General features: G+C 40.5%; 1 protein-coding gene across 3 annotated transcripts in view; it reads left to right on the forward strand.

Annotated features, from left to right (window-relative positions):
* The window catches only part of LOC122920499 (muscle, skeletal receptor tyrosine protein kinase-like), a 252,908-nt gene that overhangs the window by 66,114 nt on the left and 170,139 nt on the right, over positions 1 to 16,655 (forward strand). For all 3 annotated transcript variants that reach the window (XM_044270061.1, XM_044270041.1, XM_044270050.1), the window contains exons 3-4: positions 8,797 to 8,948; positions 11,742 to 11,869. In XM_044270061.1, the coding sequence (XP_044125996.1) occupies positions 8,797 to 8,948; positions 11,742 to 11,869 (280 nt within the window). The remainder of the gene's footprint in view (positions 1 to 8,796; positions 8,949 to 11,741; positions 11,870 to 16,655) is intronic.

The following is a 16,655-nucleotide window of genomic DNA, read 5'->3' on the forward strand; positions in this document are numbered from 1 at the left end:
GCCTCTATGTCTGAAGATATTCAAACTCACAACCTTCTACATTACAGCCCAGAATGTTAGCCAATACACTATAGAGGCTAAATTAGAAATAGAGGCTAAATTAGATTTAAATACAGGCTAAATTAGATTTAAATACACTAAATCGAACATCGTGCTCGAGCACACGCAATATTCGGCCGAGCATAGCGATGCTCGCCCAACACTATTTTTTATTAGTACATTTGATTAAAGTTTTTTTTATTATCTTATAAGAAACATTGCATATATATATATATATATATATATATATATATATATATATATAATTATCCATTCAAGGTACTTGTTATCAGGCTGAGGAGAGCTCTTAGGCACAGCTTTTAAAGTGAAGGTTCAATTTTACACTGTAAAGTGTTATTTTAGAATAACTTGTACGGTACATGGATGAGTTTTATTCTATCGATACACGGTGCAAATGCTCTCACCCCTCCAGATGGGGGAGAGATCCAGAGGGGGAAGAGCATTTGCACCATGTATCGATAGAATAAAACTCATCCATGTACCGTACAAGCTATTCTAAAATAACACTTTACAGTGTAAAATGAAACCTTTACTTTAAAAGCTGTGCCCAAGAGCCCTCCTCAGGCTGATAACAAGTACCTTGAATAGATAATTATATATATTTTTACAATGTTTCTTATAAGATAATAAAAATGTTAAGAAACATCTACAATTTTACTAGGTTAAAAATAGAATACAATAAGTTTCCCAGTCATTCAGCACACAAATTCATAATAATAAAAAGTGTCAAATAGGGTAACTGACTCTTAATCCTGTCCACCTTTACAAAGCTCGTGAATCTGCCAACTCTTCTATTTATAAGCATCCCAACAATAGATGTTACGCTCATGGATTACTCTAAACAGCCGCTGGATTATTTATGTAATGGATGAAAATTTGGCAATGAATCTTTCAACTCTTGCACTCTGCATTACATTGTTGTAACAAATTACCACTGATCAGTCATATATTATATTTTGGATGATCCTAAAATTGAAATGTGAAGCTTTTAATGTTTTCTTTAGTGATTTCAAAATGTTTTGCAATGACTTGCAGCCTTTAAAGTAGACATTTCTGGTGATCTAATTCTGAATGCTGGCTCCACTTAATACTGAAAATGGAGATGTGGAAAGGGTAATGACTAGTTCCAGGGAAACACAATTGTTTCGGAGGAAATTAACTCATGATTTTGTTTTTGTACAACAAAAAAACAGTATTGTCACGTTTATTAGTCAAGTTTAAGAAGTACACATGTAGCAGTTCTAAACTTGAGTGTAATATCACATCTCACCATGATAGCCATTGAAAAAGTCAGTGAAAGTCTCTTGCCATTTTTTTCTTAAAGGGAGTCTTTCACCTAATCTGAGCGTTTTAGACCGCTCAGATTAGGTTGTAGACTCTTTGACCCGCATTACAATCGTACCTTTGTTTTATGTGTCCCTCATCCAGATATTGAAAAAAACACTTTTTAAAAGTATGTAGAATGAGCTTCTGAAGGTGCCCAGGGGCGGCGTTACTGGGCGATGTGTCCAGAAAAACACCCCTCTTTCAGTCCTCTGGCCCGCCCTTCTGTCCTAATATTACGCACCTGCAAACTGCACTGCCCATTATTGCGCATGCGCCAGCCAACTAAAGACAGCCGACCGGATCATGCGCAATATAAAAAAAGCTGTTCCTCTGCCATAATAGGCAGAGCAGTGCGCAGGTGCGGGCCAGTTCCCAGCCTCACTTCTTCTCTTGCCGCCCGTGATGTCCGCTGGCTGGAGGCAGAGGAGGAGGTAATAATAGGACAGAAGGGCCGGCCAGAGGGCTGAAAGAGGTGTGATTTTCTGGGCACATTAAGAATCAAGATTAGAATTGCCACGTCTGTGTACTTTATGGCTAGTTTCATACTAGTTTAATTAACTAATTAATAAGGGTGCATTTTTGTTATTGACTCAAACTAACAACATCATTAGTGTTGAGCAAATCGAAGTGAAACTAATTAAATTTGAATTTCACAAAAAATTTGAATCGCCACAAAGCAAAATTTACTTGTGATTTGGTGGCTACATTTGTTACAAAGTGAAAGTAAGATACCTGGGAATGTGATATGAAATGGGCAGTGGCAAAAATGTTGCTGTAGCTGACACAAGTAGCAGCAGAAGGCTGGTGGTAGCAGCAGCCACGGCAACAGGCTAGAGCTGCCACTGTCATCCTCTGGTCATGTTTTGACCAACAATCCAGCTGTATTGGAATGGTTGTCTCGCTGTTCAACAGCATCTCAAGTGACAACAGATACACATAGCCAGGAATCAGTGGGTTCCCCTGACACCACACTTAGTTGGCATGGCCTAGAAACAACCTATCTGCCATCACCTGTCCTGCAACTGCCTCTTTTCTTTTTGCTGATCCTTCTGCTCGGAAAGTAATTCATGCTGCCGGTTTTGCTCCGCCTTTCAGCGGTGACAAGCTTAGTTAGGACAGTCAACAGCTACAGGCTAGCACAGACTTGGAGAAGAGGTCATCTGCGTCCTCCCTTAGTCGTGGGACTAGCAATGATGACAGTCGAGTGGGAGCTCATTTTGCGAGTGGTCAGGGACGTGGCCATGAGACTGGTGAGGGTGACATATGTGATGACCAGACAGTAGTAGATGATGATGTACCTCATTGCACATACCGTAGGTGCCCGGTGAAGAGGGGGCATCTTTATCTTCATGGGGTGAGGGTGGCAGCAGGCCCATGAGACAGCAGCAAGGTGGCAGCGTGCCAATGAGCCAGCAGGATGAAAGCAGTGGGAGATCTAGAGCTAAAAGAGCCCAGGGTAGACCTTCTGCTACTCAGTAGCCTACCTGTCAGTAAACAACTAGCAGTACACGTATTCATAAAAGCAGCAGCAGGAAGTCAGCGCGGAGTGATGGGGATAAAATGCTATACTCGGCAGTGTCCGGAGGACGTTAGTGTGGCGATATGCAGTATATGTGGGCAGAAGGTGAAGCATGGTTAGGGTGCTATTGTTGTCACAATGGCCCTGCAGCAACATATGGAATGTCAGCATAAAGTGGGCTTGGATTGTAAGGTCCATTGGGGACAGTGTGATGCAAATATAGTAGCGCTTATAGAGAAAAAGAAGAAAGTTGCAGCTCTCACCAACATGCATCACATGGAGAGACATAAGGCAATTGTGACGCGTTTCGGGCTATAGTATTGAGCCCTTCATCAAGACAATACATAGTGCACTATAAACAAGTACTTATAGACAACACAGGTAGGTTCCTCCTCCTTTTTTGATTGGCTAAAGGTCACATCCCAGGCCCAGGTGTTCCTGGATTAGGTAAAGGAGTCCAGCCAAGAGCACATGGGCGGGGAGGCAACAAATTAGTATCATGCATTTAAAAACACACACTGATGAACTACATGTATTGCAGTGTTAAATCATATTTTCTGTTTAGGCCCTTCGGTATACAAGTTTCCAAAACAAACATCCAATATGTTTCTTTACTTAAGAGCTTCTGTTTGCGATCACCTCCTCTAATTGGTGCGGAAACAACCTCCACACCCTGCACAGAAAACGCTGAGATATCGCCCTTGTGAACAGTGGTAAAATGCATTGTTGCCGCTGAGACATTCCGAGACATGACGTGAGGGACATCACTCAAATGCTTCCTTATACGTACTTTTAGATCATTTGTGGTACAGCCCACGTATTGTACCCTGCATATTTTACATGTTATAACATATACTACGTGGTCTGTGTTGCAATTAATGTATTGCTTCAACATATGTTTTTTATTATTAGCCATAGATATGACCTCTTTTGAAATAAACATATGTCGACAGCAAATGCATTTTTTGCTACCACATTTGTAGTTTCCATTAGTTTTAGGCCAAGTGCATATTTGGGGAATTTTTTCCTCAAACAGACTTGGACTTATTTTTTGACCCACTGTAGGGGCTCTTTTTGCAACACACCTTATCCCTGTGAATGCTATGTTTCTCCATTCCTCATTAAAGGTTAGAACTGGAAGATGTTTCCGTATGATTTTACATATCCTGAAATAATCTCTACTGTAATTGGTAGAAAAAATGATGGGTGCATCTTTATTCAAGTCTTTTTTGTTCCTGTTTTTAGTTTTGTTTTTACTTTTATGCTTGTTCCCTCTCCTATTATTTTTGTTCTCATCCTTTATTCTATTATTATTATTTCCTTTAGAGAAAATAAGAGTCTTTCTGTCTTTTAATCTGGCAACATGTATGCCTCTATTTATACTGGTTTGGGTATATCCTCTCATTTTTAGTCTAGCTGCAATATTTTGGACTTCTCTTTTAAATAGTCCCTTGGTGGAGCAGTTTCTTTTCGCCCTAATCATTTCCCCTTTGGGGATATTGTTAATAACGTGTGGTGGATGGCAGGAGGAGGCAGAGAGAATGGTATTACCAGCTGTGGGCTTTCTGTGGGTATATGTAACCACCTTATTATTGCCCTTGTCCACTTCCAGACATAGATCCAGAAAAACAATTTTGTCCGGATCGCTGGAAAAAGTTAATTGTATAGATGTAGTACAACTGTTTAAGTACTCTATACATTTTACTATTCTCTCTTTGTCCCCCTGCCATACCCACAGCATATTGTCGATAAATCGACCATACCATTTAAAATCCTCTCTATACGGGTTATTGTCGGAGAAGAGATACCTGCTTTCCCACCACGCCATATATATATTTGCGATTGAAGGTGAGTATTTCGCTCCCATAGGGATTCCTGATTGCTGAAGATAATATTTTTTGTTGAACATAAGGAAGTCTATACATAGACATAAAAAATCCTGCAGCTCTGAGGTGTAATTGCTATAACGTTCTAGGAACCATTTTAGAGCAGTAATAGCTGACTGATAGCTTTACCCAAGTAAAATTACTGTGCCAATCAAAAGAAAAGAAATTTTCTAATACCGTGCCTGTGTCCCTCAAATGTCCTGGTATTAACGGCACAAGTGGCTGTAGCAGGGAATCTGCCCACTCCGATAAATTTCCGGAGTAGGAGCCGATGCCTGCCACAATCGGACGTAATGGGGGAGGGAAACCTGGTTTATGGATTTTAGGAAGCGCATGGAATACAGGTGTAATTGCATGCTCAACATATATGAATTCAGTTTCCTTTTTCGATAAAATACCCAGGGACTGGCCTTTTTCCAAAATTTCACAAAGCATTTTCTGACAAGGGAGGAGAGGGTTGCAGTCCAATGCAAGATAGGTACTGTGGTCATTCAGCATATCTAAAATCTGGTTTTTATATAACTCGCTATCTACGATCACTACCGCTCCTCCCCTGTCAGCTCTGCGTATTACAACATCCTGCATATTTTGTAACCCCTCAAACGCTTTATATTCATCTTTGGTAAGATTATTTTTAAACATTTTTTTATCTGTGTTGGTTTTTAAAGCGCAGAGGTCCCTCTGAACCAGTCCCTCTGGGCAGATTCCCTGCTACAGCCACTTGTGCCGTTAATACCAGGACATTTGAGGGACACAGGCACGGTATTAGAAAATTTATTTTCTTTTGATTGGCACAGTAATTTTACTTGGGTAAAGCTATTACTGCTCTAAAATGGTTCCTAGAACGTTATAGCAATTACACCTCAGAGCTGCAGGATTTTTGATGTCTATGTATAGACTTCCTGATGAGACATCATTTTTTTATGTTTAACAAAAAATATTATCTTCAGCAATCAGGAATCCCTATGGGAGCGAAATACTCACCTTCAATCACAAATATATATATGGCGTGGTGGGAAAGCAGGTATCTCTTCTCCGACAATAACCCGTATAGAGAGGATTTTAAATGGTATGGTCGATTTATCGACGATATGCTGTGGGTATGGCAGGGGGACAAAGAGAGAATAATAAAATGTATAGAGTACTTAAACAGTTGTACTACATCTATACAACTAACTTTTTCCAGCGATCCGGACAAAATTGTTTTTCTGGATCTATGTCTGGAAGTGGACAAGGGCAATAATAAGGTGGTTACATATACCCACAGAAAGCCCACAGCTGGTAATACCATTCTCTCTGCCTCCTCCTGCCATCCACAACACGTTATTAACAATATCCCCAAAGGGGAAATGATTAGGGCGAAAAGAAACTGCTCCACCAAGGGACTATTTGAAAGAGAAGTCCAAAATATTGCAGCTAGACTAAAAATGAGAGGATATACCCAAACCAGTATAAATAGAGGCATACATGTTGCCAGATTAAAAGACAGAAAGACTCTTATTTTCTCTAAAGGAAATAATAATAATAGAATAAAGGATGAGAACAAAAATAATAGGAGAGGGAACAAACATAAAAGTAAAAACAAAACTAAAAACAGGAACAAAAAAGACTTGAATAAAGATGAACCCATCATTTTTTCTACCAATTACAGTAGAGATTATTTCAGGATATGTAAAATCATACGGAAACATCTTCCAGTTCTAACCTTTAATGAGGAATGGAGAAATATAGCATAGCATAAAATATGCAGGGTACAATACGTGGGCTGTACCACAAATGATCTAAAAGTACGTATAAGGAAGCATTTGAGTGATGTCCCTCACGTCATGTCTCGGAATGTCTCAGTGGCAACAATGCATTTTGCCACGGTTCACAAGGGCGATATCTCTGCGTTTTCTGTGCAGGGCGTGGAGGTTGTCTCCGCACCTATTAGAGGAGGTGATCGCAAACAGAAGCTCTTAAGTAGAGAAACATATTGGATGTTTGTTTTGGAAACTTGTATACCGAAGGGCCTAAACAGAAAATATGATTTAACACGGCAATATATGTAGTTCATCAGTGTGTGTTTTCAAATGCATGATACTAATTTGTTGCCTCCCCGCCCATGTGCTCTTGGCTGGACTCCTTTACCTATTCCAGGAACACCTGGGCCTGGGATGTGACCTTTAGCTAATCAAAAAAGGAGGAGGAACCTACCTGTGTTGTCTATAAGTACTTGTTTATAGTGCACTATGTATTGTCTTGATGAAGGGCTCAATACTATAGCCCGAAACGCGTCACAATTACATTGTGTCTCTCCATGTGATGTATGTTGGATCTTAAATTTTGGAAGCCAAATAAAGAACAAACTATTTTATACGTCAGAAGCTGGAATTGATCCTTAATATAGTAGCACTATATAAGTGCGTAAAATAAATACATAAATAAATAGAGCAAGATACCACAAAATCCCCTACTGCCAGGGCTGCTTGCTTTTGTCGGATTTATACAGCCCAACCTGGCAGGCAATTATCAGGAAGTAACTGTTCCTTCCCAATAACTGCCTGCTCGTCAGTGGAGGGATAGAGCTGCATTTACATGCAGTGATCCACTCCACTGTATGGGGACGAGTGATGGCTGTTGCTCATCCTCATACAAATTCATTGTTTTTGGGCGGCAGATCACTGTTCACACAGCACTGTCCAAAAACTATGATTTAAGGTGCTGCATGAAAGATCACTTTACCCGACGAAAGAGCATTCGTAGTAATATTTCTTACCGATAGTCGTCCCAAGAATTTGGGCTGTGTAATTCCAGCATTAATCATCAGCCATGGATGGTTTATTGTGGTGCAATAACAGATTTCAGGCTGTCAGTCTTGCATCCTTTCTAGGAACAATTTCAAAAGCAAAGCACCCCAAATAGCACTCCTAAAATATAAATAAAGATAATTACATAATAATAATGAAACTAACTGGATACATTTTAATGTTGTTTAATGCTGCATTTTGCCCTATCTTAAGCTTCTCTTAGAATGGAAAAAAAGTGTTCAAATAAGTTCATCAAACACATTTTTGGCACTTGTCAGCACGTACATGTGTTTCCAATGAGTTTATCTAAATTGTGCTTGCACAGGACAGCTGAGCTGAACATTTTCCGTTTGCTCACCTTCTACTTGTCATAACAGTTAAGTAGAAGTGTCCATATCACTAGGAGCTGAGGGATGTGTATAAATGTAAAGACATCCTGTTTTCCTGCTCCTGAACATGATACGGTACACACATGGATCAAGCATCACTTGTGTATTACTGAAATTTGCAATTACACAGCTAACTCAACAAAACAAACTAAAATGAAATATGGTGCAAGCAGCGGATTCTAAAATAACACATATGATACTGTCCCATACAAGGACATATTCATTTTTATGATATATTAAGGATTAAACATAAGAAGTCCCGTCGGTAGCTGAATCCACCACTTGGCTACCTCCGACAATCCTATAGACTTTAAAAGGAGTAGCAGTGCACGTACTCGACCACCTCTCCATTCTAATGAGCAACACAAGACCCCATTCTCGTAATTGTAGGAGTCCCAGGACACAACCGGGTAGACACTTTCACCTATCGAGTGATCCACTGTGGAAGACCCCTTTAAAAACAAATAATAAAATAGGTAAGATGTAATAGCTCTGTCTATCTAATGTCACTGAGAAAAAACAACGTTTTCAATTATCTGGACAGTGCAAAGACCAACATTTCTTGGCAAAAAGTATATTAGAAACCAGCAGGATTCCATATTCCATGACACTTGCTATAAATTATGAAAAATAACGAGATGCTTCTCGGGTCAATGTAACTTTTAGTACAGATGTACCGCCCACGTACTCTCCTTGCCTAATAGCAATTATGCTATTCACCATGCTTTGACTCATATTTATGTATTTATACATTATTAATAAAAAAAATGCAAGATGAATAAAAATCATCCTGGTATTAACCATTAGAATTTACACTGTATCTACAGGTTGTTTGACACACGTTACAACATTCGAGAAAACGGGCAGCTCTTGACCATTCTCAGCGTGGAGGAAGGTGATGATGGTGTTTACTGTTGCTTGGCTAAAAATGGTGTTGGAGATCCAGCAAAAAGCTGTGGAGCTTTACAAGTGAAAATGAGTAAGTGTCAGTGATAATAAAAATGAGTTCAGTCTGTGCCAACAGTTGTTCACTTCTTAAAACCCAATTAGCAAGCCTGTCAGTCCTCAAATGCTTTCAAGGCATCTACAATTGATCCAGACCTCTAAATGTGTGCACCAAGCAAGAATAGATTTTCTGGTTTTGGCAGAATTAAAGGAAATACATCAACGGTTCAGTTTTAGTTTCATTCAGAAGATTTAAGACTGTAGAAGAGATATTGTGGTGGAGATTTACGAAGAATGTCACGGCAATATTCTTGCGTGAAAAAGTTTTCATGAGCTATGCCACTTTGAAAAGTAGAGCTGTTTAGGCAAGTAGATCCTTTTTATGGCGCATTTATGATGAGCAACATTTTTAAATGATGCACAAAATGTCCCAGCCAGTCACACAGAACGTCAGGTAACCACCTGGCATATTATCAATTACAAAGGCGTTGCTATGTGCGCCAATTCATAAATTTGGTGCAACACTAGAAAAAATAGCTTAAAAAAGACATTGAAAGGACTACAATTGATAAATTCCCCCCTATATGTTTTTTTTTTTTCATTCATTTGAAAACCTTACCTTGGGTGGCCATATTTTTGACACATACATCCTTCCTCCATAGGCTGCATACACAGAGCAGCATGGTGTGTGTGCTTTATGGCAGCAGCAATAAGTGAGGATTAAAGGGATTTTTTTATCTGCCAAATAAAACCAGATACATATCTTTTTTTCTAATATGCTTTTATTTCTGATTGTAGATTTTATTTTCTGATATCTCTGATTATTCTCTGATATTTTTTATTCTGTTTCCTGAACATGATTAGGGAGGCAGCCATCTTGCCTAAGCTGTTGTTAACAGCTTTTATTGATATGCTTTACAGCAACCCCATGGCTGTAGACACAACAGACAGAAGGAACCCTCATTAACTTTTATGGGAATGTTTTTTACTTTGTGACCTATAGAGAGATCAGAAGGAGTACATACATAGATGTAATATCTGCCATTGCAATCTTGTCTGTAGTGATAAGCAGATAACTGCAGTAAAGTCATCTATACAGACCAAGAAGTAGAGCCTATTATTAGGGTTAGTGTACAGTGTAAAAACTGCAGGATTTTATAGTTTTATATAGATAGTGACATGAAAAATTTAAAATAGCATCAACAAAAATGTTTTAAAAGTATGTTTAACATATAAACATGATTTAGACAATAGGTCATTTTCTAAATAGACATTATCTTTGAAAGACAGTAAAGTGTCCATTGACAAATCCAGTTTACAGGAACACAATGGAGTACAGTGACCTACTCAGTGGCGTAACTAAAAATGACTGGTCACCACAGTATATTTTTGAAGGGACCCCCAACAACTTTGCAACTCCTACTCCTGTGGCTAGTCAGACGAGGCCCGGCAGCCGCTCCATCTGTTTCCTACAGTGTTACTGTATATAATGTCATTGTATAATACTGTTGAGGGTGCCCTACCAATAGAATATTTTAGTCCTCCATCTCGATGGGCCCCTTCTGAGTCCGGGACCCAAAGCAGCCGCTTCTCCTGCTTCCCCTATAGCTAGCTACGCCCCTGCACCTACCCCAAGCCCAGAGAGTGGCAGGGGAGCTGCATTCAGACATATCTGGGTATATGTTTTTGCTGTTTGGCTTTATAAAGTCTCCAGTAGCTGAAAAGAACTGTTATCTACCACAAAATCCTATTACATACACAAAGATTCCTGTCTTTTCCAGCATCTGCTAGTGAAATCTGAGTTTAGGTTGATAGCAGATGGGGTAAAAGGTTAAAATTCAAATGGGATTTTCACTTGGTGAAGGTCCTTTGTCCTTTGTAATTTGAGGAAGTGACAATTTTCTAATGCAAATTCTGGTCTGCTATTTATATTACTTTGAAACGAATACACGATGCCTGTATGACAGCAGCATGTTATACTATGGAATTTCTAAGTGATTAGTGTGATTAATATTATTTTCTTCTTCGGTGTGCTGTTTTTAAAACAGATAGCACACTGACCTATAGAAGTCAATAGTTCAAGAAACCCTTTTCATTTTTGCAGGCAGGGTGCAGGGGATAAAAAATGCTAAAATGTCACCCGCGCTCTCATTCCAGTACCAAGCTCCCTTCATCTCTGTTCCTGGTCCCCGCTGGACCAGAAGAGTGACTTACCATCTACACTCACGTCACCACTTCTGGCCAATCAGTGTCCTCACTGTTGAAGTGTGCGGGCATGGCATGAGATCATGGCCATCGCTGAGACCTTTGATTGGCTTATAGAGGTGACGTGTGTAGACGGCACATCACACTTTCAGTCTAACAAAACCTATTAGACAGCTTTCCAATCAAACACATGTGAGCATCATACTGTACATAAGAAAAAAAACACCTACAAATTTAAGTACACAAAATATCAATATATCAATAATACAATAGTAAAAGTTATATATTATTAAAATTGATGTGTTTTATTAAATCAAGATGGCCACAACGACCTCTCCACAAGCAAATGGATAAGGTGAGTATGTATTTTTTTGTTTTTTACCCCGATTAACCCCTGAAAGGCCTCAATGGGACTGAGGGGTTCAATGTCGGGGGCCTGCACTATTGCCATTTTCCATCATTGTGCCAGCTACATGCGATGGAATGCGATTCGTGACTAAGTAATTCGTAACAAATCAAATTTAATTGTGAACTTCGGTGAAGCAGCAGAATTGAATTTTTGATAACTTTATTCACTCTAATTATAATCATGGTTATTTACTGTTTTTATTTTTGTTTTTAGAACCAAAAATTACCCGCCCACCAACGAATCTAAAGCTTATAGAAGGAGTTAAAGCAGTCCTTCCTTGCAATAGCCTGGGAAATCCAAAGCCATCTGTTTCATGGATGAAAGGAGAAAATGCTATTAAGGTAAACAAAAGAAAGTAAAAAAATATATTTTCATGAAAAATTGTGGAATTATCAAATATCTTATGAAACACAACTTTTATTAATGTTTAGCTTCACTTTTGAGGGGATCAGATTCCATGTCGCTGCCCTTACAATCAGACTGTAAAAGTCCCTATTTGGTCCCCATGGTCACCTATATTCTTCAAACATCTATTCTTCTTACTTACACAGATTACTAAATACAAATGATTAAATATGAAATTTGCACTCCCCCCGCTCTGATTTTTGACACCATTTAGGTACATATGAAACTGAATGTGCTCCATGTATTAAAGACATTTTATAAATTTTTTGCTAGGTTTGGGCAGGCACAGACTGGCCCACAGGGGAGCAGGTGAATCCTCCAATGGGCCCTGAAGCACACTTATTGCACTACATACAGATGAAACATCTCAACCAGCCTATGCATCCATATAAAAACTGAGTAGCTCACTTAACAAACTACACAGTTTATTATTATAGATACATTGGGTGGCAAGTGTCAACCAGTGTCAAGATCACAAACTTAGATTCAGAATTGGAGCCTGCAGGGTCACGCTGGACATCCCTCTGTCAGCACTCCGTCATCCGAGACTAATCACTCTTGGCTGCCACTAGCGAATTTTTATCTCGAATATCGCAACTTCGAGAATTTGCAAATATTTTTAATATAGTGCTATATATTCGTTAGAGTGAATATTCGTCATTTTTTCCCATCTGAGCACATGATTCATCCCTGCTTCTTGCTTGTGGGCCAATGAGGAATCATGACTTCAGGTGGAAAAATGGTGAATATTCTAAAAAACGAATATATAGCACTATATCGAATATATTAGTTTTTTAAAATATTCATCTCGGTGAGATTGTGAAAACTCAGAACCGATGGTATATTCTAACCCCCAGGGATTCCCATGGTGATGGGTCGCTTGTCGGGGAGGAGTATGCCAAAGTGCAACAACTGTACAGATTGAAAAAAAAAGACAAATATTCTAAAAAACGAATATATTCAATATAGTGCTATATATAAATTTTTTTGAATATTCGTAATATTCTAAAACAAGAATATATAGCAATATAGCGAATATTCGAAAATGCGAATATAGAGAAATTTAGCTAATATAGTGCTATGATCTTTGTCTAATAGTTGTAATTTTTTTCATCTGAAGTTCAGATTTGAAAAAACGACGACTATAAAAAAAAATTATAGCATTATATTAGCTAATTTGCTCTATATTAGTTTTTTTGAATATTAACTATATTGCTATATATTCTTGTTTTAGAATATTACGAATATTCAGAAAAATTAATATAGCACTATATTAGCTATATTTCTCTATATATTCGTTGTTTAGAATATTCGTCATTTTTTTCCATCTGAATATTCTAAAAAACAAATATATAGCACTATATTCTATAGTGCTATATATTTGTTTTTGACCCACGCCTGATCATTACCTCGTCGATTTTTCAAGTAAATTTTTTATTTAATATAAAGAATTTTCGAATTCGCGAATATTCGACAAATATTCTACAAAATATTTGCGAAAAATATTGCAAATTCAAATATGACCCCTACCGCGAATTCAAATATGACCCATCACTAGCTGCCACCACTCGTCATATCAGGATGATGAGACACCTTGTTTTAAGTAATGCCCAAGTACACTCTATAACTGCTAGCATTTATAGGTAGAGTTGAACGGACACCTGAATGTTCGGGTTCGGTAGGTTCGGCCAAACTTTAAAAAAAAGTCCGGGTTCGGGACCCGAACTTGACCCCAAACCCCATTGAAGTCAATGGGGACCCGAACTTTTGGCCACTAAAATGGCTCTAAAATAGCCCTGGAAAGAGCTAGAGGGCTGCAAAAGGCAGCAAAATGTGCTTAAGAGCATGGCAAATGCTCTGCAAACAAATATGGATAGGGAAATGAATTAAAATAACATAAAAGACCTTAAAAAAATAAAAATTAGGAATGATCTAGGAGGAAGAGGTTGAGGAGGCGGTGAATGGGGGGATGTGGCGGTGTAGGCTCACGTGGCGGTCTTGGTGGAAGCGGCGGCGAAGGAGGAATAGGTAGCCAACAGATGTGTGTTAGTTAGCATTTTTAGATAGGGGTATGGGTGTTGCTAGGGTCTCAAAAGATCCGGGGCACAAGCCCCAATAAATATGTTGCCCCCCCCGCACACTTTGCTGTACTTGCTATACAGCAACACTTACCTGTCACATCCAGGGCCTCCAGGTGACGTCTCCTCTCTGTCATCATCTTCTCTGTAGATCTTCTCTCTCATCCTCTTCTCCACTTGGTCTGGACAACTTCTCTCAGCTGCCTCGTCTCTGCAGAGTGTGACACACAGACATCTTAGCTTCCTCACATTCTATCATTATCCCCCAACTGGAGTCCCCACAGTGTTATCCTGCTGCTTGCTGTGCCCCCCACCCCAAGGGTGTAGCTATAGGGGGTGCAGAGGTAGCAGTCGCTACCGGGCCCAGGAGCCTGAAGGGGCCCAAAGACACTTGTGCCGCATAAGAAGACACACAAAGCACTGAGGGAAGGGGGGCCCTAGCTGAACTCTTGCACCGGGGCCCATGAGCCTTTAGTTACACCCCTGCCCCCCCAATACCACCAAATACTATCCTGAAGAAACATTACTGCCCCCCATAGTAATAGTGCTCCTCATAGTCCCACCAATATTAATTCCCTTCTAGAATGCCCTCATTAGTAACACTGCCCCAACCGTGATAATGCTCCTCAACAATGCCCCAATTATTAGAAGAGCCCTCCCATATTAATAATACCCTCAGAGAGTCCCCAATAGAAATAAGGCCCCTTATTGTTCCCCCAGTGGTAATAAAGCTCTCTACAGACCCCTCAGTAGTAAAAAGGCCCCCATGGTGAGCTTAGTAGAAATAAGGCGGACCTATAAGACCCTCCTATAGAGCCCCCAGTAGTAATAAGACTGCCTATAATGTCCCCTGGATCTGCAGTGCCCCCTGCAGTTATAATCCTCCCTCCACCATACAGTCCCATGTAAATAACATCACCTCCTCCCCAGCCGCCTCCAACGCACAATCCCATGTAAACATCACCCCCTAAGGTTACTTTCACACTTGCGTTCGTGCGGATCTGTCCTGTACTTGTACAGGACGGATCCGCACCGATAATACAAAGAATGCATCCGTTCAGGACCGATTCGTTTGTATTAGATTTGAATTTCTAAGTCCCAATATGCACCATTTTGTTTCAATGCAAAGGGATCCGTCCCCATTGACTTACATTGTAAGTCAGGACGGATCCGCTTGGCTCCGCAAGGCCATGCGGATACAAAAACGCTGCTTGCAGCATTTTGGGGTCTGCCTCCAAAATGGAACAGGGGGCCGAACTAATGCATTCTGAATGGATCAGCATCCATTCAGAATGCATTGGGGTTAAACTAATGCATTTGGGGCTGCTTGTGAGAGCCTTGAAACGGATCCCACAAGCGGATCCCCAAACGTAAGTGTGAACGTAGCCTAAACATTAAGTCCCATGTACATAAACATCATTCCCCCCCCCACCATCCACTTTCAACATACAGTCCTATGTAAATAACATCACTCCCTCCCCCAGCCACCTCAAGCACACAGTTCCATGTCAATAACATCCCTCCCTTCAGCCGTAATACATACATCCGAGTTAAATAACTACAACTCCCAGCATTGCTCTGCCTCTCCCTTCACTTACTTTTTCTCATGTACAGGCATCACAATTAGGCTCCTTCTCCTCTTCACTCCGGTCCAATCCTCCACTGGTCACATGATGGTGACATCATCAAGGTCATCCTATCACAGCCTGTTTTGCTGATCACATGACCTGTGATGTCACCACAGGTCCTTCATCTCTTCCCAGTGTATTAGAATCAATTGTTCTGTGTACGGCAATACAGTTGTATCTAGCAGGCAGGCAGGACATTCGGGGCATGGGACAAAACATCCGGGGCCCAGGCCCCGAATGTTTTAACCTAGCAACGCCCCTGCATAGGGGTAGCCCCCAAAATATTGGGACATAAAAATAAATAAAGAATAAGTGCACTTAAGTACAAGGATGGATGGTTGAGGCTGTTAGAACTGTCTATTCTGCACAAGGTACAGACAAGTCTTGTGGGATCCAGGCCTGGTTCATTTTAATAAACGTGAGCTTGTCCACGTTGGCTGTGGACAGGCGGCTGCGTCTGTCTGTAATGACGCCTCCTGCCGTGCTAAATACACGTTCAGAGAGTACACTGGCTGCAGGGCAGGCCAGCACCTCCAAGGCATACAGGGCAAGCTCTGGCCATGTGGACAATTTGGAGACCCAGAAGTTGAATGGGGCAGAACCATCAGTCAGTACGTGTAGTCATGTGCACAGGTACTGTTCCACCATGTTGGTCAAATGCTGCTTTCTGCTAACACACTCCATATCAGCAGTTGGAGCCGGTTGTTGCGGCGAGGTGACAAAGCTTTTCCACATGTCGGCCATGCTAACCCTGCCTTCTGAGGTGCTGGCGCTGACACAGCTGCATTAGAGACCTCTTCCTCCTCCCCTGCCTTCGCCTTGTGCTTCCACTTGTCCCCCGGCGTCAGTAGGGAACGCTCTCAGGAGCGCCTCTACCAGCGTGCGCCTGTAGTCGCGCATCTTCCTATCACGCGTCAGTGAGGGAATTAAGGACGGCACATTGTCTTTGTAACGGGAATCCAGCAGGGTGGCCACCCAGTAGTCAGCACACGTTAAAATGTGGGCAACTCTGCAGT

The sequence above is a fragment of the Bufo gargarizans genome, chromosome 1 (assembly GCF_014858855.1).
Source record: "Bufo gargarizans isolate SCDJY-AF-19 chromosome 1, ASM1485885v1, whole genome shotgun sequence".
NCBI lineage: Eukaryota > Metazoa > Chordata > Amphibia > Anura > Bufonidae > Bufo > Bufo gargarizans.